The sequence below is a fragment of the Octopus bimaculoides genome, chromosome 11 (genome assembly GCF_046866305.1).
Source record: "Octopus bimaculoides isolate indiv1 chromosome 11, ASM4686630v1, whole genome shotgun sequence".
Classification (NCBI taxonomy): Eukaryota; Metazoa; Mollusca; class Cephalopoda; order Octopoda; family Octopodidae; genus Octopus; species Octopus bimaculoides.
The window spans coordinates 28,794,826-28,822,377 of NC_142938.1; the positions used below are offsets into that span (position 1 = coordinate 28,794,826).

Genomic DNA, 27,552 nt, shown 5'->3' on the forward strand with positions numbered 1-27,552 from the left:
TGATATATATATATATATATATATATATGTATATATATAAAATATATATATATATATATATACAAAATATATACAAGGCGGTATCAAAAAGTAGCACACCAATAGATAGCAGCACATAGTTGCATGCACAGTGAGAGCTAGCAGTGACCTCCATAAGGCAGTGTGCCATGTGACATCACTGTATTTACTTCACAAGTTGTGAAATTTGTGTTTTTGTGATCACATGTATACTGTAATCTATGATTTTTGTCATGGACAGGAAATTGGAACAAAGAGCCAATCAGGAGCATGCTCATGGTATTACACTGATCAAATTGCTTATGGAAAACATCTTCCAGGCCGGATTCCAAAAGTGACAGGAAAGCTGGTACCAGTTTATTGCTGCACAAGGTAACTATTTCGAAGGAGATGATGTTAAAACTTAGATAAATAAGTTATTTTTCATTAACCATAACTAGTCCGAGAACTTTTTGACACCACCTCACATATAGGTGTCTTAGTAATTTTATACAAATTTTATTATATTTCTATTGCAGATTCCGGAATATGTTGAAGATATTTATGTCTGGCAAATATTTGTGTGCAGTTGCAGGTTAACTTTGATCAATAAAACTTATGGCAACAGCAGAGAGTCAATTGGTGCAGCCCATAGATTTATTGCTCTAGCTGCATCATGCTTCTGTTTCATTGAAAAGCATGTTGTCTGACAAATGGTTGAGTATTGTACACCTGAAAAGTAGGTTAGTATTTTCAATACTAATCTGCCTGAGACAACCCCATGGTTCTATGATACAAACTTACAGTTTTAAAAAGGTCATAATTTAAACCTTCCAACAAATTTCATCTTAATTTATGTTCCTGACAGTAGATTAATAATGAAAAAGTTATTTTACTAAATTCTTCATTACTTCCAAAATCTGTTGAAACAAAGGCAGCATATTTCAACAGAAATATGATAATAAAAAGGTTAAGGAATGAAAGGTAGGATCAAAGGGCAAAGGAAATTTGTAAAAGTACAAGTGACAGTAAGTTTTTAATGTAAGAGAGAAAGAGTTTAAGAGAGGCAACAAAACAAAGTTACACTCAAGTGGATAGAATGATGGTCAAAGAGTGTCTTGTCAACATAGACTGTAAAGGGGAAGTCTGGTGGCAATCCAGGTTGCTTAGTGAATCATAGAAACTAAGATGTTGAGTTATCTCCAAGATATCAAGAGAATTCTTCAACTACTATTGTTGCTATCAGAACCCCTCTAAGGAATTTTGCAAGATGAAACAAGATCAGGGTAGGTGGGAGGTTATCTCAAAATTCAAATAGACTGTTTGTTTATTTGTTCCATTTAATGTCATTTTTTCATGGCTTATGCAGGAGTAAATTTTGAGGGAGATGCACTTCCTGTTGCCAACCTAAGGAATTTTTATTCCAGAGTAATTCAAAAGTGCAGAGCTATCACGAAATTTGTTAATGAATGATCGGGGATGCAAATGCCTCAAAGACCTGCTCAGACGCTTTCAACTGTCTGACAGGTACCGACTCGATTACCCGAATGCGCCAATGTGGACATGGACAAACCGCATCGGGTCGTCGAGATCGTATCTAGATAGAATACTGTGTAGGAGAGTAGATAGAGATAGCATAGGGTGTCCACAATTTCACATAGTCAGCTACACGGATCACAAACTTGTGACGTGTACGCTAGACTTAGATAAGACACATAGGCAGGGCTCCGGTTACTGGAAACTAAACGCGTCTTTCCCGTCGAGACCAGTTTTCAGAGACCGGATTAGCACGTTAGTAAAGAGGGCTTTGACAGGAGCCATCATCAATAACAAATGGTGGTTTGCCCTCAAGAGAGCAATAAAAGCAGAAGCGGTTAGGTATAGCAAAGCACTAGCCATAGACAGAAACAGAGTAGAGGGTGAACTAGTTAAGAAGCTAGAAGAGGCAATTAGAAGTGGCATCGCATCCGACGTTTTGGCGGCGAGGTTGGCCCTTGACCAACACTTCAACGCCAAACACGAAGGGTGCGTTGTCAGGGCTAGGATGCGTGCTCTAAGAAACGAAGGTGTTGGAGCCGCACGAGAGGCCCGGGTGGCGGAGGCGCAACAGGGCAACAAAGCCACCATTCGGTCTCTGGTGGACGAACAGGGGCGCGAACTGCTCGAGCCAAGCAAAATGTGTGAGGCCTTTCAGCGGCACTTTGCTCGACTGTTTGGGACGAATGGTGAGCGAGAACGCAGGGTGGACTTCAGTGCCTACCTGCACAGCCTGCCACGACTCTCGGCAAGAGAGGCGGAGTGCTGCGAAGGTGCCATCACGGCGGCGGAAGTGAGGGACGCGATGGCGGGATGCTCGAGGGACAAATCTCCGGGTTTGGATGGTCTGCCCTACAAGCTTTACAACTGTAAGCCAGACTTATTTGGAGACGTCTTGGTGGCGGTGTACTGCAACTGGCAGCAAAACGGGAGCATTCCCGGTTTTGTGAGTCGAGGAGCCGTAACGCTGCTGAAGAAAGATCCAAACAAGGGGGACGTCATAGATAACTTTAGGCCCATCACTCTGCTCAATGCAGACTTGAAAATTTTGGCCAAGGTGTTAGCCAAGCGGTTGGCGCTTGTCATCGAGAAACTGATCGGCAAGGCGCAAACGTGCGCGGTGCCGGGCAGGAGCTTCCATGACAACCTCCATCTGATGCGCTACATCATAGAGAGGGTAGTTAAGGAACCTGGCATGGGTGGGGCCCTGATCAATTTAGATCAATCGAAAGCTTTCGATAGGGTAGACCATCAATACTTGGAGGCTGTCCTCATAGCAGCCGGCTTCGGTCCCATTTTCCGCGGCTGGATGGCTGCCTTGTACAGAGGCATCCGTTCGGTAGTTCGCGTCAATGGGCATCTATCAAGACCCTTCGACATTGCACGTTCGGTCCGTCAGGGATGCCCCCTCTCGTCGCTTCTGTACGTGTTGACTCTCGAGCCACTACTGCGGAAGCTGGCGACGCTGAGGGGCATCCCGCGAGAGTTGGGATGCGGGACGAGCGTGTCGGCATACGCGGACGACGTCACCGTCATAGTGTCTAGCCAAAAGCACATCGAGCTTGTCGGCGAGACACTGAGAGACTACGAAGCGGTAACGGGAGCAAAAATCAACCGGGATAAGTCAGTGGGCTTGCGGCTCGGCACCTGGAGAAGCAACCCCATGCCGTCAAGTAGCGCCTCCGTCGTGGGACGTTGGACTGACGGTCCGGTTGAGATGCTCGGGGTCTGGTTTGGTCCAGACCTCCAAACGGAGAAGAACTGGGACGAGATAACGAGAAGGGTGGCCACTCTAGCCCGGCAATGGGCCGAGAGGAAGCTTTCCCTGAAAGGTCGGGCGGAGGTGGCGAAAACGTACATCGCGTCCGTCATCTACTACCGCCTGACCGTCGTTCCTTGTCCCGACCCTACCATCACCAAACTGGAGCGCATCCTCTTCCGCTTCTTGTGGAAAGGAAGCGTTCCGATGGTTAGGCGATCCGTTTGCTGCCAACACCCGTTAAAAGGAGGACTGGGCATGCCGTGGTTGATGATGCGCAGACACGCGCTGAGACTGCGACATCTCCGGCTCTACGTAGACAGCGGTGAACAGGTGTGGTCACCGTTTGTGCGGCGCGCTTTCCCGCAGCTCGTCTCCATGACCGAACTGCAGTCATGGATCAAGAAGAGGCCGAGGAAGGGTGAATGGCACCGCGAGTGTCGCGCTGCTCTTCGGCAACTCCAACAACCCGGGTCAACCTTGAGCGACTGCATCACAACTAACGCATTCTATAGTGGATTAGTGGAGGGAAGGTACGACGACGATCTCGGGGCGAACCTGGGCGTCGACGAGGAATACCTGACCCGCCTATTTAAGACGACCTTCGGGCCGGGACCTATGGACAACTTCCAGAGATCCCTGGCCTGGCAGTGCTATCGAGAAGCACTACCCGTTCGGGATAAGCTCTACAGGCATGGCTCGAGAAACACGGGGCTGACCTGTCCGAGATGCCGGCAGAGCGACGAAACCGTTCTGCACGCACTCGTACAGTGTCCCACCATTTCCGAGCTGTGGGCTTACGTTGAACAACTGCTATCGCGTGTGGGACGAGTCGGTCTATCAGCCGAGTCTATCGTGAATATTGTCGCGCCTCCTTCCTTTAAACGGGAAGGAAGAGCTATTTTCATCGTACTTGTGGCTATGGCGAAAGAATGTGTATGGTGGACGCGTCTGAAAGGTCTAGAGACAAAGACTTTCCTCTCTGGGCAATCTCTCATCAACTTCTTCAAGTATCACCTGAAGAGGAAGTTGAGAGTAGAAAGGGAAGTCTTGTCTAGTGAATGCTTCAAAAAAAGATGGGTGAATGTAGCAAGGATGGCACGTGTGAACGACGGAGCCATCTTGAGCATAACCCTATGAACAAGAAAAAACAAAAAACAAAAAGGCAAAAGAGAGTCACTTACTGTTATAGTTTCTTCAATGAGAATATTGACCAAGGTTACCGTGGTCTTTTCCGTGGGCTTTTCCTTCCACGGCTAAACCTAAACTGTCCTCCCCTCTTTTTACACGAGAACATTACTGTATGATACACGATCCCTATTGATCGGCCTTTCCTTTTCCTTTTTTTTCGATCCCTTTTGATCGAACTGCCCCTTTTTCCCTTCCTACGATCCCTTTTGATCGACACCACCAATTTTTTTTTTTTCCTTCCTTCCCCCTCCCAAAAAGAAAAGCTCTACATTGTATTTGTCCCATCTTCGTTGAGTCCTGTGTGGCTAATAAAAGAAATGTATATCATCACTATGATTGTTTTGTAACTACTTTCCATGCTAAAGGTGACAAGCTAGCAGAATCATTGGCATGCTGGGCAAAATGCTTAGCAGCATTTTATCCATCCTTACATATGGAGTTCAAATTCCACTGATGGCAACTTTGCCTTATATCTTTTCAGAGCGCAATATGAATGATGAAAACTTAAGTGATTAAAACATGGGTTGCAGTGGCATGATTGACAGTGGTATGAGTGATAGTGGTATGAGTGACAGGGATGAGAGACTATCAAAGAGGCCAATGATGTAGACTTGACAGCATGCACATATTCATAAATATACACTTACACACACACATATATATACACGTGTAGAAATAAGTCCATAAGTCTCATTCTGTTATTGAACATTGATATGCTCGCGTCTTTTTTTCTGGATGTTTACAATATCAGGACTTTAATCCACATGGATCTACACAAGATTGCACTTATATATACACATGAATATATTCAAGTATACACATTCATATCACCCAAAAAGGCATGCACACACATATATATGTATATAGAAGTTATAATTAAAATTAAAGTTTAGATATGAAATTTTAAAACTTAGCAACCAAACCTTACGTTGGGTATGTCCCTAGTAGTGTATATATTACCTGCTTGTTGTTTATACACCTGTCTTCATCTTTTGTTTTTCTGTAAATTTCAACTATATATATACATAATACAAAGAATATATATGCATGTATACACACATATATGTACATACTTACATCTACATGTGTATATAGATGCATATCAGGGTATAGGACATTAGAACAATGAACTACAGACCACGGAACAAACACATAAGAAAAAATTTAAGGTGGTTTTTCACAATTATCACCAAGAGGCAACAAGTTTAGTCATCGCTTAAGTGACTAAGGGTGTTAGTCAGCACCAGCATTGCTAAAAATAGGAGTCAAAACAATACTTATCCACATGAGAGGACTTTACTGAAGACTGACAATGGAGACAAGCTCCCTACAGCAAGCATGATGGAGTCATATCATCAATGATTTCAGATTTGATTAATGTTCCACAGTGACCCATTACTCCATTGCCAATGGTTAAAAGTTTAATACACCTTGTCAATCTTATAGAGAATACCATAGGAAACATTGACTGATTCCAAAAATGGTGAAGTGAGAATTATAAATTATTGAAGTGACTATTTGCAATTTATAACTGAAAGACAACAAGTATAGTCATCACTAAAGTGACTGAGGGTGCTAGCCAGCACAAGCATTGCTAGAAATAATAGTCAAAACAACTCTTAGCCACATGAGAGCACTTTTCTAACGACTGACAAGGGAGGCAATACATATATGCTTTTATTCTTTTATTTGTTTCAGACATTTGGCTGCAGCCATGTTGGGGCACTGCTTTGAAAGGTTTTAGTCAAACAAATCAAGTCCAGGACTTATTTCTTTTTAAAACCTGATATTTATTCTATCAGTCATCTTTGCCAAACTACTAAGCTATGGGGGATGTAAACATCCGCACACCAGTTGTCAAGCAGTGATGTATCAGAGAGCTGTATCAGGTTCCAGTCTGATTTGGCATGATTCCTACGACTGGGTGCCCTTCCTAATGCCAACCACTCCATGAGTGAGTATCGTCTATGTGTCACTGGCACCAGCCATGACTATGATTTCACTTGGCCTGATGATATATATATATATATATATATAACAGTAACATCCACCCCTCGGGGTCAGCCACATTTAAGTGGCAAATATACTTCACTATATATATATATATATGTTATATGTTATATATATATATAATGGATATCAGTGTCAAAACACTCTTTTAAATTTAAAATTTTGGATATATATAGATATATATATATATATATACACACACACACACTTTTGAGGTGTCTTTCTTTTAGAGATGAACTCATTATTTTCAGGCACCCACTTTGGCTCTCTAGACTCCTGATCACTGTAGTGGTTAAATCCTCTTTTATAGTTCTTGACTACTACAACTATTGCTACTACTGCTGCTACTACTACTACTGCTACGATTAACAACTACAATATTTGTAAATATTCTAAATGTGCATATATATAAATTCTATCAATAGCGGTGGTGGTGGTGGTGGTGGTGGTGGTAGTAGTAGTAGTAGTAGTAGTAGTAGTAGTATCTCTATAGAGTCATAAAGAGCAACTTAGTAAATAGCACTAGAAAGAAACAAGTTCAATGTGAGAAAGGCATACATTGAAACAACTACAAGAATTCTCAAATGAACAGTAAGCCTGCCCCACCCCTAAACAACAACAAAAAGAAGAAAACAATAGTAATTAAGGGGAGCTATAGAGCTTACTGAATGATTTCCTTCGCCTGACTGGTAGATTATTGTAATTCATGCTTTCTTGAGATATATTCTTCTCTTGTTTAGCAATATATCTTTTCAGTGCCACGTCTTCAGTGTGGAAACAAAATGGCTGGGTAACAGTGTTCTTTCTCAGTTTCTTCTTCTTAGATAATTCTTTCTGAAATTGTTTGTGTAAGACATCATAATCAGGAATATATTTATGAATGCATGGTGTGAAAGAATTCTTTTTCTCTTTTAAATTGTCACGTATAACTTCTTCCCTTAGTTTCTGATTTGTTTCCAACCCTTTCGGTGTTGAAAGTAATTCACCACCCAGTTCTTGAGCTCGCAGCATCTTATTTAATTTTCTCATTTGCTCTAGTTCAGTTGCTGTTTTATCAAAAGAATGGGTACATCTAGAAATGGGCTTGTCCTTGAGTTTTTTATGCTTCTTTTTTTCTGATTCCACAAAGGACATACATGAAGATGGTCTCACATTTCTTTCATTATTCTTTGCTGCAAATGAGAATGGTTGTTGAAGAGATTCTAGATATTCCTTTCGGTTTTTCTGTGATATGCTTCGCTGCCTGTCCTTCTTCTTATTAATTTCATCATAAAGAGGCATATACACATGAGCAGGGACAGGAGAAGCTTTGAATAATTTCCTACATTCACATTCTTCTTGTCTCCTATTTTCTTCACATTCTCTCTCAAAGTCTAATAATGTTTTACTTTTTTTCTTTTCTTTGTTTGCCTCTCGAAGTGTCATGTTGAAAGGTTTTGGTACTGTAATTCCATAGTTCCAGTCATTTTTTTCGTTCTGATATTTGTCAATAGATGAACAGCTGCGATGCACTGCAGGTTGCATTTTGGTAAACGGCTCACAATATTCAGGTGAATTTAATTCCAAATTACTGTCCTCAGTGTCGTCAATATAGTCTGGTAATTCTGAGAATTGATTATTCCATTGTGATTCATCACAACTCAAGGCACGACAAGGAACACATTCATAACCATCATCTTTTATAGATTGAGTGCTTTTCTTCTTTTTTCTCTTTGCTTTTCTTTTGAAATAATTTCTTTTTTTCACATTTTCCAATATTTGCTGGTTTCTGTCGATATTTTTGCAGGAATCTTTCTCATGAACTGCACATTTGTTTTCGTATGGCTCATTAGTATTAAAATCTACATTTATTTTATGAGTAGGATAAATATCTTTGGATCGTTTTCCATTTACATGTTCGGTCATTCTATTAACACCTGCTCTTACATTGGTACAACTCTTTTCATAAAGATCTTGCCAGAAGTTCAAGGTCTTTTTATGACACTCTCGCAGTTCCGCAAGTTTTTGGACAAACTCAAAACAAATATCTTGATTGTTGTTATTACAATGAGGACATTCTGTAAATAACTCAGACGTTAATAATGAATTCGTTTGACATATTCTGTTCATTAATCTTCGCTCTTCTTCTATATTCCTCGGTATTTCACTGCTGTATTTGTGTGCTGGGTAAGTGCTAGTCGGTGAGGTTGGTGCTTTCTCTTTCAAACATAAACACCCCGTATCTCGACACCCACGTTTCGTTGCTAAGGACGCCATAGCTGCTCACAACTGGGTAGAGCAAACACACTCAAATCACACTAACATACCGAGGCAGGTACATACATGTCTAACTAACTAACTATCTAGCTAGCTACACACAATTTCTAGTGGTCTGTTTTATCGAACTTTTAGCCTTTCGAATTATTTTAAAGAGCAAAAGTCTAAAGCAAACAGATTTCCCTGATCGAAGTCAAAATACGAAATAACTCCAACTCCATACAACTTGTGGTTGCGATCATTTCAAGTAAATCACAATAAAGTATGAATTTCTCAAAATTTATCTCTAGAGTTTGATCAAAATAATAGCTTATAGATGGCAATCGCAGTTTTATAGCGCTGAAGAAAAGTTGTAACAGGTCTTGGAGACAGGAGGTTGTAACACCGATGCCTTTCTTATGGCATTAATGACGTAAACTAAACGTTCGAAGTATTGACTTTGACTGATGAAACGCCACAGGGAAAAATTATAAAATAAAATATAGTAATAACAACATTAAAGTAGTTATCTATCGTTCTTATTTAAGTATGGAATAAAATGTAAATATTGGGAACGTTTTAATAGTTACTGTTGTGTATGTATATAATATGTATGTATACGAATAATTTTCAAACTATATGAAATATAACATAATATACCCAGTAGAGGGTATATATATATATATATATATATATATATATATATACACACACAAACACACACACAGATATATATGTATGTAATAAGCAATACAATTTGATATGTAACAATGTAATAAAATAGAACAGAATGTATGAATGTGTGTATGTATGTGTGTACACTATCACAAAATGTAGTGTATATTATTTAACTAATGTAATGTATAGTATAATGATTAATTTTTAAAGTATAATCAGGTTTTTTAAAATAACTATTATAATTACTATAAAAATATTCCATATTTTTGAAATTGATAATCAATCGTTATGGGGAAGAATGTGAATTTGTGAAGCGTATTAGTACAACAAGGGAGTTAAATCCATCTTTTTTTTTACAGTGATAAGGAGTTAAGTCCCTTCATTCACTGCGTGTTTACTGTGGCATCAAGTAATGTCGGCTTCAAAGTTATTAACATATTCTTTCGTGAAAACTCTCCCTGTCAGGACGTCCTGGCTGAGGAAATTACGAAACAGGCATGGTTTCACAACTCGCATGTTTGTTCGGTCGATGTGTTCACCTGTGGAGCCGAGGCATGTTGTTATATCCGGTGGAGGAATGGTAGGCACAGCGATGGCTTGTAGTTTAGGTAAATTTACTAATCTCCCGCACCATGAGATGTTTGTTAACGTTATCTATTATCAGTATATTTATTGAATGGTCAGTAACGGTGGAAAGGATGACACGACTGAGTGGGCACGCTTTGAGCTTGCACCTGGTGGTTGGATACAAAAGAAGCGCTTCCCTGTGATGTCCTTGACAGTCAGGGTGACCCAGTATCGCTGGGTTCCTTGCTTACCTCTGAAAATTTTGTTATCAATTCTCTTGTTAATTGTGCCCCCACCCCACTTTGTTTCCTCGTAATTTTGAGAAAAATAGATATTTTTTTGATGAAATTTTTTACAAATGCGCTTCAAATGGTGAAGATTCCATTGATATCGGAATTTGTTGCGAAAAATTTTTTCTAGGGGTGATAGTGAAGTTTCGGAAAACCCATACGAGTCGTCCTCATAACTTTCAGAAAAATGTTTTGTTTTTTTTTACGAAATTTTCTGTAAATATCTTTCGGAATATATGAATTCTAATTATACCAGAATTTGATGTGGAAAAAAAAAAAAGAAAAGAAAAATGGTGTGCACACACTCTGATATACTTGGAATCTACACCATCTGTAGAAAATTTCATGGAAGAATATACATTTTTCTGAATATATGTGGAAATAAAGTGGCAGATCATGTCTGTTGCTGTCACAGTTTTTGAAATTTTAAAATAAAGTGAAAATTTTCAAATTTGTTATATTGATGTAATTTTTCACACCGATCTAATTTTGTTATTCACTTGTTCAAGAAAAGTTTTAGAAAAATATTAGAGAGGTTTAAAGTTTTATCAATTTTTTTACTTAATCAGAAAACAGGATGTAGAAGCTGGCATGTCCTATGTGATGGTTGTCTATCACAAAATGAAAGCAAAAACATTACAATGAATTTTTATTAAACAGATTGAAAGCAAATCATGACAAAAGTTGCAGGAAGTTTTGAAGTTCTATAGGTTTTAATGAGTAAATTCATGTCAAACAGTCGAATAGGCATGTTAATTTAAAAAGGGAAATATCCTCAACGAGATTTTTTTGCAAAATATTACAAAGCAAACAAACTGTGTGTTAGGGTTTCGGGTTAAAATTTGGAGTTAGGGGTTAGAGATAAGGTTTAGGGTTAGAATTTGGGGTTAGGGTGTAGGGTTGAAACAGTCAAACAGGCATATAAATTTAAAAAGGAAAAATCCTCAATGGACAAACATGATATTGAGAAACCAGTTGATCTACTGGTTTTGCCACACTGGAGGGAGAGTGGTTCGCTCCCTTACTCGCAATATAACAAACATAGCAGGTTGTATGTCGTTAACCAGTTGGAAAAGAGGTTTTCCTGGTTAAAATGTAGTAACATTGTTCTGCATGGAACAGCCACATAAAAGTGGCAATAAATGCCAGTCTGTATATATATATATATATATATAGGACAGAGGAATGAATGATTATCTTATGAACTTCATTAGCTTGCAGCTGTTTCTGCTATAAGATGCAGTGGACTTATTGTTGAGTGTATGAGTAACACCTTATAGCTTCATCAAAACCTTGAATATGAAAAAGGCTCTGATGAAGCGATAAGGTGTTACTCAAGCATTCAACAATAAGTCCACTGTATCTTATAGCAGAAACAGCTGCAAGCTAATGAAGTTCAGAAGATAATCATTTATTCCTTTGTCATCTCATTGTCTTATTACTGCTCTGTACTCAACTCACACTTCATTCAGAAGCATATGTATTGAGTTCTACACCACATTATTAGTCCCACAATGCCTAAGTGAAATATATATATATATATAATACATTTTTTTGATATTTTCACAGGTTTTAATCCCATGTTTGAAGGAAAATCCATAACATTACTGGAAGCTGCTCCGAAAAAAAAATTTGAACTTTCTGAGATGTATAAAAATCGTGTCAGCACTGTCAATTTAAGTACAGTATCACTGTTCAACAGTAAGTTTATACTACAATATTCTATCTACTTTCAAGCTCTGCACAGTATCTCTCTTTTGTAGTGAATATTAATTGCAGATGTAATTTATGATTCCATGTGTTTTATTTTTGTATATTTCTTATTCAGACTAATGTATAAATATTTGCAGCAAGGTAGATTACTTACGACAAATTATTCAGTTTGATAATTAGTCTATCATAATATTTAGGAATAAAATATAATAGAACACTGACCTATATCACCATCACTGCCCCCACCCTGATCACCCCCTCTACTCTGTTCACCTCCTCCACCCCATTCATCCCCATCCTATCTTCTTAAATGTGAGTAAATATGCAACAGCAAGAAACCTGTTCTGTTCTGACCCCTTCTCTTATACTTTAACTTCTCATCTTCTCCCAAAAAGCTGCCTCTCTCAGGGTTTGTAGTCTTGCAAGTTGTATTGTCACCTCACTAGTGCTGGTGAAATGAAAAAAAAGCACCAAATCTGGTTGGCATTAGACGGGCATCCCGCTCTAAAACCATGGCAAAGTAGACAGTGGAGAATGATGTAGTCCTTGGACTCTTTAGATACTGTCAAACTGTCCAGCCCCTGCCAGCAGGACGAGGATGTTAAGTGACGACAACCACAACAATTTTTAAAATGTTTTGTGAAACATTAACTTCACCCTTAAATCCAAAGCCAATCTGTAATTAGTTCTGAATTTAAGAGCTATAAACCTGACATTTACTCAAGCTTTCATCAAATCATTAAATACCTTTAGACCACTGTGCTATTGTTTTTGCTGACACTCTATCATCTGAATAAACAGAGAGTTAAGGCCACTAGTAACCCATATATCAGTACTGGTTACATATATGAGAGAGAGGATCTGCTGCACAGAGACATCCTAGACCTCATTTCTAATAAAACCATTCAGCTACATTCATTAAGGTTTGTTTCACTGACAAACTTCTATCTCTGATAGAATACATACATTGTATCTTCTGCTTGCTTCTAGGGTTATTCATTGGCCTCTGAATCAACAACCTATGTACCATCTCTTTTTCCTGGCTACCTTATGCACCCACTTCCCTCCTCATCATCCCAACAGACTCTGCATTAACCCTATCATACTGTGTTCCCAGTAAAGCAGGAATAGCCTAAACCCAATCTTGACTGGATTCCCGTTAAAGCAGTAATGAATAACATATGTAGTAAAAGAAAAGATGAAATACTAAAAACAGACAACCAATCACATTGCAACTCTGTAATCAAGTGTGTTTATGACGCCTTGTTAATGACGTCCTCCATAGCTGCTGTTTACTTTTGTTTTTAATTTTTTTTAAATGAATCTTTGCAATGAAATGAGTATATGATGAACCCAGCACTTCGTCTGACAAGGCCTGGACTCTTTACAGTTGAGGAAATTATTGATGATATTTGTTCATCGGATGAAGAGTTTACCTTTACTCAGACAGAGTGATTCGGACAATCAAACTGGTGAAAGTAATGAGGAAAGTAGTGATTTGGGAGAACAAATACAGTAGTTGAGAGGTAGGCCTATTGTTTTTCTCTTGAATCTTTTTGTGATTCTGTTTATTAGTTTGCCTACAATTATTATTCTTGAGCTGTATATGCAACTATTTATATTTTGCTCAGGAGCCCAGGTGGAGGATAAAGTTAGCTACAGGGACCCAGGTCAGAGAGGATTAAGCACCTCCCTATCATTCTTCCACAGAGTCGCAGCTCTCTGGAATTGAATCCTTGCTTACATTTTTTTCTTACCAACATCAGTCTATAAAAGTTCAAATCAAACAGCAGCACATTAATGTAACTCACCTGGGGGAAACTGTAGCAGTCAAGGATGCTTCCGTTTCTCATTAATGAACAAATAAAGAATTTGAGGACTAATTTCACCATATTCTACAATGAGAACTAAGTTGTTATTACAAAAATTCTAAATGGCATCTGGTTCTGAATGTTTGTCTGCTTCAGGATTTAAGGATAAAAAGAAATGGGTTAAGGATAGAGCCCTTGCAGACGCAAGTCTGAAAACTAAGTTTTTCACTGAATTTACTTACAGAACCATTCTTGTTTTAGTACTGATCTATATGGCCCGATGTGGAGGCACAATGGCCCAGTGGTTAAGGCATTGGACTCGTAGTCATAGGATTGTGGTTTCAATTCTCAGACCGGACGTTGTGAGTGTTTCTTGATTGAAAATACCTGAAGCTCCACGAGGCTCCAGCAGCGGCGGGTGGGGGGATGTTGAACCCTGCTGTACTCTTTCGTCACAACTTTCTCTCACTCTTCTTCCTGTTTCTGTTGTACCTGTATTTCAAAGGGCCAACCTTGTCACATTGTGTGTCATGCTGAATCTCCCTGAGAACTACATTAAGGGTACATGTGTCTGTGGAGTGCTCAGCCACTTGCATGTTAATTTCATGAGCAGGCTGTTCCATTGATCAGATCAACTGGAACCCTCGTCGTCGCAACCAAGAGAGTGCCACAATATGGCCCAAACTATTCTCAAGATTCTGAAATACAGACTTATAATTTTTTAATTTTTTTTTTTAGTTTTTATTTTCTGTATATATATATATATATATATATTTTTTTTTTTTTATAGTTTCAGCTTAGAGCTGCGGCCATGCTGATGCACCACCGTGTATATATATATATATATATATATATATATATATGTATATGTATATATATATATATATATATATATATATATATATATATATATATATATATATACATACATATATACTCTTTACTCTTTTACTTGTTTCAGTCATTTGACTGTGGCCATGCTGGGGCACCACCTTTAGTCGAATAAATCAACCCCAGGACTTATTCTTTGTAAGCCTAGTACTTATTCTATCGGTTTCTTTTGCCGAACCGCTAAGTTACAGGGACATAAACACACCACCATCGGTTGTCAAACGATGTTGGGGGGACAAACACAGACACACAAACATATACACACACATACATATATACGACAGGCTTCTTTCAGTTTCCGTCTACCAAATCCACTCACAAGGCTTTGGTCGGCCCGAGGCTATAGTAGAAGACACTTGCCCAAGATGCCACGCAGTGGGACTGAACCTGGAACCATGTGGTTGGTAAGCAAGCTACTTACCACACAGCCACTCCTGCGCCTATATATATATATATATATTTATTTATTCAATTTCAGGTTTTGGTGCTTGGGATAAAGTCCTTCAGATGCGCTGTCAGCCTGTAAAAAGAATGCAAGTAAGCTTATTTACATTTCCTTTGTGTAACAAATTTAAATTCAGGAATTGAAAGGAAATGATGATAACATTAATAATAGTCATCATCATCATCATCATCATTTAACGTCCGCTTTCCATGCTAGCATGTGTTGGACGATTTAACTGAGGACTGGCGAACCAGATGGCTACACCAGACTCCAATCTTATCTGGCAGAGTTTCTACAGCTGGATGTCCTTCCTAACGCCAACCACTCCGAGAGTGTAGTGGGTGCTATTCTTATTCTAACAGCTATACTCTCAGAGCATCCATCCCTGCTACTGACTTGGGCACCTAGGTAACAGAAGCTATCTACTACTACTAGTTTTTCCCACTGGCATGTAATGAAATCTGTTTTCTGTGCATCTTTGGTGTTTATTGCCCTTGTACATCTGCCACACAAAAACTATCTTCCCAGTTAACCTTTCTTTGGTATTGCTGCACCTCTTATGTGTTCATACCTTACACCTGGTACATCTCCTGATATAAACAAAAAACAATGTCTGGAAGATGTACAATGTAAGGGTGCCTTTGATTCAAGTCTGATGAAGTGCCACTCTAATGTCTAAAACTGCAAACATTATATAAATTTCCGCTTTGAATTTTTGCATAAGCTGGTATTGCAAGCAGAGTTGGTACAGAAAAAAATGTAATGAGTCATTAAAGATGTGTTACGGAATTTCTTTGATTTTATTATTTGGATTGTGTGTAGATATATGTATATATACACACATATAGATATAACAAGGTGTTCAGGCTAAATTTGACAATTGCATAAAAGGAAAAGAAAACTCAATAACCCATCCAAAAATAAAAGTATTTTAAAACATCGAAAAATATCCACTAGATTACAGCATGGCAATAGCAATTTACTCAAAGAAGGTATCCTCAGCTTCCAATATGGCCTTAAGACAGCTCTGGAACACACATACATACTCACGCATGTATATATTTGTGTGTGTGTGTATTTATGAGCTATGTCAGTATTAAGAAACCAGAAACAATTATACAAAGATTGGATAGCAATGTATGTTATGTAGAGAACACAGCATATTAAAATTATTTTTGTTGCCTTCATCATCATCATCATCACTCTCTCCATTATCATAATTTTCATTAAAATCATTTTCATTACCATCATCATCACCATTGTCATAGGCATTCTCATTGTGTCTGTCATCATCATTGCCACTTATACCTTCTCCACTGTTGTCACCATCTTCAGCTCAGTAAGTAAAACACTACTTTGAGAACAGAAAAATAATGAGATGTAAGATAAATCAACAATAGGAGCAGGCATAGATGTGTGGTTGAGAAGATTGCTGTGTAATTACATAGCTTTGGATTCAATCCTACTTTACAACACTTAGCACAAATGTCTTGTCTGTAACCTAAGGTTGAACAAAATCTTGTGAGTGAAATTTGGTGGACAGAAACTGTGTGGAAACTCATCAGAAAGATTGTTCTTGGTCTTGGATTGTAGAATTAATTCTTTGCCTACTTTAATGCCACCATTGACTCTTAGGTGACCATCTTTAGCAGAGTCTGGAGTCTACTCTGTCACAATGATCTAGACCAGGTTTCCAGTCAGAGAATAACTTCCTCCTCGCCCCCCCCCCATTCTCGGAGACTCTCCCTCCTCTAATTTAACAATTAAAAATAACTAAGAATTATCCTAAATCAATACTGTCAGCCATCGTTAACATTATTAATGGCAGCAAACATTTTTATTCTCTTCCAGATCTGGGAATCTTGTTCTGACTCCTTCTTGACCTTTAACCAGCCTGACCTCTCTGATGAACTTGCTTTTGTTGTCGAGAATGATGTCCTTCTAGAAGCCCTGCGGACAAAACTGGAAGAGGTCAGCGAGAGAGTTGAAGTGTTGTATGAAAGCAAAGCTACCAAAATAGAGCTCCCTAAACCATCAACTGATTCGGCATCAAAATCCTTAGTCAGCATCACTTTGAACAATGGAAAAGTTCTTCGTACAAACCTTTTGGTAAGTAGGAGTGGCTATAGCTGTTTTGTATTTATACCTATCACCACCACCACCACTATTCATTAAACATCTAAAATCTCCATCTTTGAGCCACTTTTAACATTTACACTATGTTTCAATTGATTTGTATTATGTTTATGTACGTCTCTTTGGACATGTACATAATATCTCATTGAATTTATACAAAGAACACTTACTTTAAATACAAAATACAAAATGACTGATAGTTAGCAAGGTGGGACACACATAAGAAAGAAGAAAGCAAAGGACCACTGATGAGGTCACAGAAGTGTGACGAAAAAACTCTGGCCGAAATAGGATTAATGTAATGTAATGTAATATAAAACTGAAGCAAATTAGCACCAAATATACAGTGCGTGTGTTTTTATTAGCTAAACTGGCAATATGACTATCCCCAAATACAACAACTTACTTTAAGCTAATAGTAAAAACATTCTTATCTGCCACACCACCAAAGCACTTTTATGTATCAAGGATTAAGATAGGCAATATGATCGGATATCAAACTGACCAAAACGGTGTTGTTGTTGTTGACATTGGTGTTGTTGTTGTTTTTTAAATCAGATTTACAAACCAAACCTGATATTGAAATATAAAGCATGAACCCAATACGAATCAAGCTCTCATCTATTTAGCACCATGCCAATAAGTCCAATATTTACTTACATCTCACCCAGTACATCTGAAATCACTTCATTTATATTTATGTTTTATTTCATTTATTTTTATTCCCTTTCTTTCCACAGATTGGAGCTGATGGCAGCAACTCAGTTGTACGTAAAAGCTGTAACTTCCCCTCTGTAAAATGGGACTATAACCAGGCTGGTGTAGTTGCAACTCTATCTCTGTCAGAGGTTAACTTTATTATTCTTTTTATTTCACTTTAATTTTATTGTGGATTTTTGAATGGTTATCAATAGTAACGTTTGTTTGATTAATTACAATAGAGACATAATTGATGAGGTCTGTGGAAGAGACCTGACACTGTTGGTAGTCACAGAGAACATAAATGAAGATGTCGTGTACAGACTGTGTTGTACTATATGTATCCTTATTATTGTGTATAGTTATTCTGTACCATACACCTAGTTATGTGTACATATATATATATGATGGTTACTGTATTAGAAATAGATATTGTATAGAGATTCTGTATACCTTCCATTTGTAGTGTACAAATTGTATTGTACTGTACACATTCTTATTATTGTGTACAGATATAATGTACTGTACACCTCAATATTATGTAGAAATACTATACACTTAGCATTTTTTGTGTACAGATATTGTACACTTCCAGGTTGTAGTGTACAGATGTATACTGGCAGAATTGTTAGCATGCTTGACTAAATGCTTAGTGACATTACCTTTGTCTTTAGGTTTTAAGTTCAAATTCAGCCAAAGTCAACTTAGCCTTTCATCCTTTCAGGATCAGTAAAGTAAGTACCAGTTGAACACAAGGGTCCATGTAATCAATTTATCCCTCCCCACGAAATTGCTAGCCTTGTGCCAAAATTTGAGATCTGCTTTTCTATACTGATGTACTCTACTGCATTTGTTTCAGTTGTCAGTAGAGGTAAAAGGATGTGAAAAAATTAGGCCAGGGTTATTTATGGTGGCAGTGGTCATAGTTATAGTGATACTGACAATGGGGGAGGTGGTAGCAGTGGCTGTAGAAGCAGCAGCAGCAGTTGTCATCATGGTGGTAGTGGTGGCTGTTATAGTGATGGTGATGAATTCTTTTTTTCCATTTCATAAATTTAAATTTTACTAGAATTTTATTTTGTAAGAATTTGATAAATTTCAAATCTCAGACAAGTTTCTCTTCTCAATATTACATCTGAACAACCTGAGATTAGAACTGCTATCTATTGTATCTATCTATCTAGATAATCACTCTATACCTCATATAATTCCTCACAGCACATTGTAGTGTGCAGTATAGTTCTCAGCCAGAATGTGGTGATGGCGGTACATTGTATGTGGAATTTTATATCAATGTGTTGCACCTCATTTGACTTGTAACCTGCACTCCAGAATTTTCTCTGGTCAGAGCTGATTTGGGGCTTCAAAACAACAGTAATAACTATATCCTCTCCCCATATTTACACAATTCTTTGCACATTCTGCAATATTTTCAATTAACATCAGTCGTAAAGCAGCAAATTGTTGGAATTGTTGGAGTATCAAATAAACTGTATTATGGTCTTTCATCCTTTTTGGGTCAATAGAAAAAAGTACCAATCCAAGATTGCGGAACTGTAAGAATGTAGGATCAGATACTTTGTGGTATTTGTTCCAGCTCTTTTCATTCTGAGTTGATGTGGTCTAGTTGGGTAGCAGACTTGTTCTTTTACCCAATTTAACACCACCACGTGGCATCTTAGGTACCTCTAATGAACTCCACTCTGTTGCAAGTATCTGGTGCAGGTCTCTAATTTGAGGATACCTTCTCACCTTGAATGCCTGAGTAGCTTCATCAGAACCTCAAATAACAGATACAGCTGTAAGATAATGAAGTTCATAAGATAATCATTTATTCCTTTGTCATCTCATTTTCTTTTTATCACTCTGTACTTAACAGGCACTTCATTCTGAAGCATAAGTATGTTGGGTTCTACACCAGGCTACTAGTCTTGCAATGCCTAAGTGAAATGTTAAAATATGTGTGTGTGTATAAAACACTATAACAGATATATATTCTGTTTCATATATTACAGCCAACAGAAAACAATGTTGCTTGGCAACGTTTCTTACCTTCTGGACCAATTGCTATATTACCTGTAAGTAATACATTTACTTTCTGTTATGTTGCAATATGCATGAATGAATCTGCTAATGTTGTATAGTTCATAGCTCTTCACAGCATCCATCCATTATCAATCACTGTTACCTGTAACTGTTTTACCCAGCCATAGCAATCATTTTAAACACTGTTATCTCCTAATACTCCACATAATCACCAGGTTATATTTGTTAGTTGTTACCACTGAGTAGTAATAGTTACCATATAGTCTAGCTACCCTTTCATACACTGTCACCAGAGTACATCTGTTAATAGTTAATATTGAGCAGTAATAGGGGTAGGCATGGTTGTGTGATAAGAAGTTTGTTTCCCAATCACATGGTCTTGGGTTCAGTCACACTGCATGATATGTAAGGCAGGTGTCTTCTACTATAGCCCCAGGCCAACTAAAGCCTTATGAATGGATTTAGTAGACAGAAACTGAAAGAAGCTTGTCGTCTATATATGTGCGTGCGTGTGTGTGTTACTGTCTCCTTCCCTTGATTTCATGTGATAGTTGTATACAAATATCACTATTATTCAACTGCTCTTTGTTTCCAATCTTCCATGGAAACCTATTTGGCATGGAGAATATTACCTTTCTTGGAAACAGGTCAGGGTTGACAACAGGAAAGGCATCCAGCTTTAGAAAATCTGCCTCAACAAATTCTGCCCAATATAGTGATGGGATTGGTAGTATGGGCATATCTCTTGCAGAGAAATAGGTGGATAAGGTACTAGAGATAGTCAGAGTGAGCAATAGAGTGCTTAAGCTCAGGCTAGTCTTGCGGAATAGCATAGCATCAATTATCTCTGCCTATGTCCCACAAGTGGGCCTATCAATTGAACAGAAGGACTATTTTTATGATATTCTTCTGCAGGCTACCTCTAAGACTAATGACAAGGATCTCATCTTCATTGCTGGGGATTTCAATGGGCATGTCAGATGGTGGTCAAGTATTTCCCATGATGTACATAGGGGCCATGGAATTGGTTCCTGAAATGAAGAGGGAACAAGGCTACTGGAGTTCTGTAATGCAAATAACCTATTGATCTTCAGCACCAACTTCAAGAACCCAACCAGCCACTTGATAACCTACCAATCAGATGGCTACGCTAACCAGATCAATTACATTCTCACCAGGCCACGGAATGCATGGCTGCTCTTAAATACGAAGACCCTCCTTGGTAAAGAATGTATCCCCCAGCACAGACTAGTCATCAGTGACTTTAGACTCTAGGGCAGAATGATGCCAAGAAGCAGACCAATCTGGAAAAGAAGGATTTGGAAGCTTAAAGACCCTTCACATGGTCAGAGGTTTAGGGACATCCCAGTTGAGAAATTTGATGAGATGGAGGAGGAGCTACAAGCTTGTGACATAGAGGACAACTTGGAACACTTGTGGGACAACTTGCTGAGTGCCACAGACCAAATCTGTGGATGGTGCAAAATCCCAACCAGACTTATGGTAATGCGGTGGTGTAATATTGCCTTGGATAGGGCCATTAGAGCAAAGAAACAGGCCTGGAAGAGTTGGGGTAGCAGGGAGCTCTGTATCAGATGACCAGAAGGAAAGCTAGGTGACAGGTATATCTAGCCAAGGGAAAAGCAGAAAAGAAGAAGTTTGCCTATGTTCAGCAACGTGAGGACCAAAGAATTGAAATGTTCCACATTGCAAAACTGTGTGAGAGAAAATTGTGAAGTCAGGAGAAAGAAATGTGTCCGCATGGATGATAGTGCACTTTCATTTAGTGATTCTGCAAAGAAAGAGGCTTGGAAATGCCATTATGAAAGACGGCTGAACGTGGAGAGTCAGCTCCAGTTTCGAGCATAGAAAAGCAAAATTTAGACCACAGCAATGATGAAGAAGAATTTTTTTCCATGATAACTGCAGTGAATTTACCTTTAGAAGTTAAAATATGTCACAAACATATTTTAAGTAATTGTTTGTTTATTCCTAATCACTAATTGGCACTGATGCTGTTATATTTATCCTGACCAGGCAGTCAAATAGTACAACTCAGTCAATGATGTTAACTGTTTTTTTTAGTTGAAGCTATGGCTTTAAATCTGTCCAAGGTTATCTCTCTTTGTTATTTCCCATTGAGGAAGACTGGAGCCAGAAACAGCTGAATGGGATTCCAATAGGGGGAAGCACTGGGCAGATATAGTATTTTTACGCTTTTTACCATAGGAGAGGGTTTTATTCTTTCTGGTAACTGCAGTGAATTTGCCTTTAGAAGTTAAAATATCTCACAAACATATTTTAACTAACCTAAAATTCTTTTAACTGTGTTTTAGTTTTTTTCTCTATTTTTGTCTTATTTTCATGTTTCTTGCATGATTTAACAATAAACTTCTTAAATCTATCCTCATAGTTTCTACACTAGTATATATATATATATATATATATATATATATATATATATATATATATATATATATATATATATATATGTGTGTGTGTGTGTTGGTTTGAGCTATCATGTATGTTTGTGTATATGTGTGTGTTTGTGTGTATATGTTTCACTCCCTCCCAGCCCTGCCCCTATACTCTATCCATCTCTGTCACTGTACATCACTCTCTCTTTCCCCCACCCCTTTCTCATCCAACATCATATACATATTTTCTGAACTACCTTCAGATTTACATTATTTACATTTAACGGATACTTGTCCTCATCTTGTTTGTTGTTAACACAACGTTTCGGCTGATATACCCTCCAGCCTTCATTTGGGGTCTTAGGGAAATTTTGAACCAAGACACCTGATGAAGGCTGGAGGGTATATCAGCTGAAACATGTTAACAACAAACAAGATGAGGACAAATATCCATCAAATGTAAATAATGTAAATTATGTATATGATTCCTCATCTCTTAAATATAGAACTGTATTACCTACAGATTTGTTACACTGCTGCTCTCCCTCCTTCCTGTACTGTCACTTATCACCTCCTCTCCTCTGAGCCACTCCTATTCTTTCACCTTCATACTCATATTTACCATTGACTACACCTCACCACTTCTTTTCACTACATTCACCTCTATACCCATCTCTAACCATTTGTCACTCGCCTCTCACACTCTAACGAACTTATCCACCCATCCTACTCAATTCTTTGACCGTTAAGAAAGTATCTCAAAATACCTTCTTATATCCTAAGAATACACTTTGACACTTCATCACCTCCAATGTTGTCTTCTTTCCAGCTATTCCCCCACTACTGTTATATAACGTCTTGTTATATAACAAGACATATGTTCCTTGTTCCTCTATCATCTTTTAGCCTCTGAAGACCTGGCATAATGCCAACTCCCTCTCTAGCATAACCCCACTCAGCTGAGGGTCTTTTGCAAATTATTTGGTGACCTCACAAATGTTGGTGTCCCAGAAAAGGCACCAGAAGCCTAACCAAAGCAGACATTGAAGCTCAGTGCAGTCTGCTTGCTCATTGGATTCTGTCAAACCATCCATAAATTGAGTTATTGACTTGCTTCTTTCTATCTTCCATCCAACAGCTATCAAAGAAAGAAAGTTCTCTTGTTTGGAGCACCAGCCATGAACATGCCAAAGAATTGGTCTCCATGGATGCTGACACATTTGTTGATGCAGTCAATAATGCTTTGGTAAGTAAACACTGCTGATTCCATAATTGTAACACTGATATGAACATATCAGTGAAGACTATGACAGTTCATATTTCTTATTTTATCCACTTGTGTGTGTCTTAATATGTGGAGAGATCCAAGCGTGTCTTGATAGCAATTTTTAAATATATACTTATATAAATATATCAAGATGCAGGGATGGCTGTGTGGTAAGGAGTTTGCTTCCCAGCCACATGGTTTTGACTTCAGTCCCACTACATGGCACCTTGGGCAAATGTCTTCTACTATAGTCTCAGACCAACCAAAGCCTTTGAGTGGATTTGGTCTGCAGAAACTGAAAGAAGCCTGTTGTATATCTATCTATCTATCTATCTATCTATATATATATATATATATATATATGTATATACAAATAATATATGAGTATATGCATATATACGTACATATATGTACATACCTATATCTACATGTATGTATAGATGCATATCTGGGTACAGGACGTTGCAAAAAAAACGTGGACAAAATGATAAACGGAGTACAGAAAACACACAGGCCACATGGAGAACATTTCCTTCATCAGCTGCCACCATTCTAAAACTAAGGGAGAATTCACAAAAAAACAACAGACGAAGACAGGTGGTATATAAAACAAGCAGATGTATTAGTATAACGCTCGCGAAGTGAAAAAGTCTAACATTTCAAGCCTATGCTCTTCCGCAGAAAGGAACACAGAAAGAAACAAAGAGAGAGAAAAAATGTGTGTAGTGGTTAGCAATCTATCATGGCCCTTATATGTCTGTGTTTGTCCTCCATCACTGCTTGACAACCAGTGTTGGTATGTTTATGTCCCTGTAACTGAAAGATTCAGCCAAAAAAAAAAACAATACCATGCTTTAACAAATTAAGCCCTGTGGTTGATTCATTCAACTAAAATTCTTCAAGGTGGTGCCCCTGCATGGCCATAGTCTGGTGACTGAATTAAATAAAAGAATAGAAGAAAAAATATTATATATTATGTGTGTGTGAGTCTGTGTATGCAGGTGTGGTTGTGAGGTGCAGATGTGGCTAAGTATTGGCACAAGTATGGCTGTCTGGTTAAGAGGTTTGCTTCACAACCATGTGGTTTTCAGTTCAGTCCTACTGCAAAGCACCTTGGGAAAATGTCTCCTACTATATCCCAGGGCTGACCAAAACCTTGTGAGTGAAGCAAATAAAAGAATAAAAAAACAAGGAAAGAGGCTGAGTGAAATAGAGATAATAATGGTGGCCTGGCCGAACTAGCGTGCGCAAGCATGTGTATGTATGTGAGAATGGTGTGTGAGTGTGTATGTGGGAATGGGGAGTGAGTTCATGTGAATGTATGTGTGGGTGAGCTTGAAATTATGTAGGCCTATGTGTGTGCATTTATAAATAACCTAGTGCATACATTTTGTCGAGTGGTGGTGTGCGTTTCATGTGCTGATGTGTATGTGTGTGTCGTCGTCGTCGTCGTTTAACGTCCGCTTTCCATGCTAGCATGGGTTGGACGATTTGACTGAGGACTGGTGATATGTGTATTGATATGTGTACATATGTGTGTGTGCAAACGCATGGGCCTATTTGTGTGTGGTGTGGGTACTGAGTTAGGCTGTATACAGATGTGGGGGTGAAGGAGAAGGGTAGTTGAAGGTGGGAGGTATGTGGGAATCTGTGTAGGGTTGGTGTTAGATGAAGAGAGTTGGCAAATTAAGGCCATAAGGAGCAAAGGAATGAAGGGAGAAGATTAATTCCTGTTCAAGGCAAAGGTGGTAGTTCAGGTGGCTCCTGTGCAGAGACAGTCCAAACACAGACATATGTTGCAGCACATGACCAGTGGAGGAGAAGTGGCACAGGACCAGGTTGTCATTGCTGAGTCTGATGTCTCAGAGGTGCTCAATGAACTGGTGGCCAAGTGGCATCCCATTTGACCCATGTACAGTGAAGGACAGAGAGAGCAGGCAATGCAGTAGATAAGTAGATAACATTGCTGGAGATGTAGGTAAAAGAGCCAGTGATGTGATAGGGGCAGTGGTGGGTGCTGGTGAGGATAGTGGTGTTGGAGAGGTAGAGGCAGGTGTGACAGTATGGGCAAGAGCAGGGGAAGGAGCCAGGAGTAGGGAAGAAACTGTGGGACTAGGAAGTCACACAGGTTATGGGTGCATATGAAGGAGGGAAGGTGGGGGGTCGGGCTGGAGTCAACGAAAGGCTCAGAGAATAGTGTGTTGGAGGGATGGTAGGTGAGGAGAAACAGGAGGCGGGTAAGCATGGGATAGCTGTAGGGAGAGGGAGAGTAGAGGCACAGTCAACAGATCTTGCCCAAGCAAGGGCAGTTGGGATAATGGTGAGGGGATATCAATGTAGGGTGAAGTGGCAAGTCATGAGTTGAGACTGGGTCTCAAAATCATGACCATCACTGCAGAACTGACATAGACAGAGGAACTGGGAATGGGGGATGGAGAGCTTGGTGTGGTTAGGGTGGGAGGAGGAGAAGTTGAAGTAGGAGTGTAAGTCTTTGTGTTTGTAGTGGGTGGAGGTGGTAAGAGCAGAGTGGGCTATACTAATGGAAATGTCTAGAAATTCAACAGAGGTGTTGGAGAGAGTACAGGAGAATTCGAGGGCTGGATGGAAGGACTGGATGAAGCAGAGGAAGGAGTCAAGATGTTTTCAAAGTTATGAGGTTGCACTAATACAGTTGTTAATAGTATGACCATGTAGCTCAGGAGTAGGGCCAGTGAACTGTGTGAATATTTGGGCCTCTACATAGCCTACGAGCAGAATTGCATAGTTGGGGCTCATTCTCATTCTCATAGCCACTACTGAGACCTGTTGGTAAAACTCCCCCGTAAATGAGAAGCAATTGTTGAAGGCGAGGACAAGTTCAGCCAAACAAAGAATTGTAGAGGTGTCGGGCTGAGGGTCTGGACAAAGGTCTAGAAAGTGTTTTAGTGTAAGGATACCTTCATTGTGCAGGATCACCATGTAAGAGATTTGATATACATACATAGATACATCATCATCATCATCATTTAACATCTGCCTTCCATGCTGGCATGGGTCAGACGGTTTGACTGGGGACCAGCAGGCCAGTAGGCTGCGCCAGGCTCCAATCTGATCTGGCAATGTTTCTACAGCTGGATGTCCATCTTAACACCAACCACTCTGAGAGTGTAGCGGGTGCTTTTTATGTGCCACTGGCATGGGAGCCAGTCAGGCAGCACTGGCATCGACCACATTCAAACAGTGCTTTTTACATGCCATATATATATATATATCAGGTCATCCCATATGTTCTGTCTGAATTTTGAATAAAGAAAACAAGTGATTAAATGTTATATTTGATTGAAATTTAATCATCATTGTACTTTTCCTGATTATCTATGACTTCCTTCCATCTATTTACAAGCTTTTTAATCCCATCAGTGTAAAACTCTTTTGGTTTCAAAGTGAAGAACTCTGAAATGTCAGCTTCGACCTCCTCCTGGCTTGCGTAAGTTTTGTCCCCCAAATGATTCTGTAAACTACGAAACAAATGGTAGTCTGAAGGAGCAAGGTTGGGAGAATAAGATAGATGAGGAATTTTTTCTTAACCAAGCTCTTCGATCTTCTGTGATGGGATCTTTGCAGTGTGGGGTCGCGCATTGTCCTGATGAAATATCGCTCCTTTTTGATTCACTAAAGTGGGTCTTTTTTCTTCAAAGCTTGGTTCAAATGCTCTAATTGCTGACAGTAGACTTGAGCATTGATTGTTGCATTAGGTGGTAATAATTCAAAGTGAATTACTCTTTTGCAATTCCACCAGATAGAGAGAAGAACCTTTTTTCCATGAAGTTCCCTTCTCGCTGGACTGGCTTCTGTGCAGGTGGCACGTAAAAAACACCATTTTGA

At 38.9% G+C, this 27,552-nt stretch overlaps 2 protein-coding genes across 2 annotated transcripts in view; one reads left to right on the top strand and one right to left on the bottom strand.

Moving 5' to 3' along the window:
* Positions 1-9,157, bottom strand: part of LOC106874263 (protein FAM161B) — an 81,152-nt gene extending 71,995 nt beyond the window's left edge. The window contains exon 1 of the mRNA XM_014921923.3: positions 7,159-9,157. Within this exon, the coding sequence (XP_014777409.1) occupies positions 7,159-8,749 (1,591 nt within the window). The 5' untranslated portion in view covers positions 8,750-9,157. The remainder of the gene's footprint in view (positions 1-7,158) is intronic.
* A 634-nt stretch (positions 9,158-9,791) lies between these two features.
* LOC106874259 (ubiquinone biosynthesis monooxygenase COQ6, mitochondrial) overlaps positions 9,792-27,552 on the top strand; it is a 31,683-nt gene continuing 13,922 nt past the window's right edge. The window contains exons 1-7 of the mRNA XM_014921918.3: positions 9,792-10,014; positions 11,833-11,964; positions 15,157-15,215; positions 16,975-17,232; positions 18,000-18,107; positions 19,974-20,036; positions 23,560-23,667. Coding sequence (XP_014777404.1) covers positions 9,819-10,014; positions 11,833-11,964; positions 15,157-15,215; positions 16,975-17,232; positions 18,000-18,107; positions 19,974-20,036; positions 23,560-23,667 — 924 coding nt within the window. The 5' untranslated portion in view covers positions 9,792-9,818. The remainder of the gene's footprint in view (positions 10,015-11,832; positions 11,965-15,156; positions 15,216-16,974; positions 17,233-17,999; positions 18,108-19,973; positions 20,037-23,559; positions 23,668-27,552) is intronic.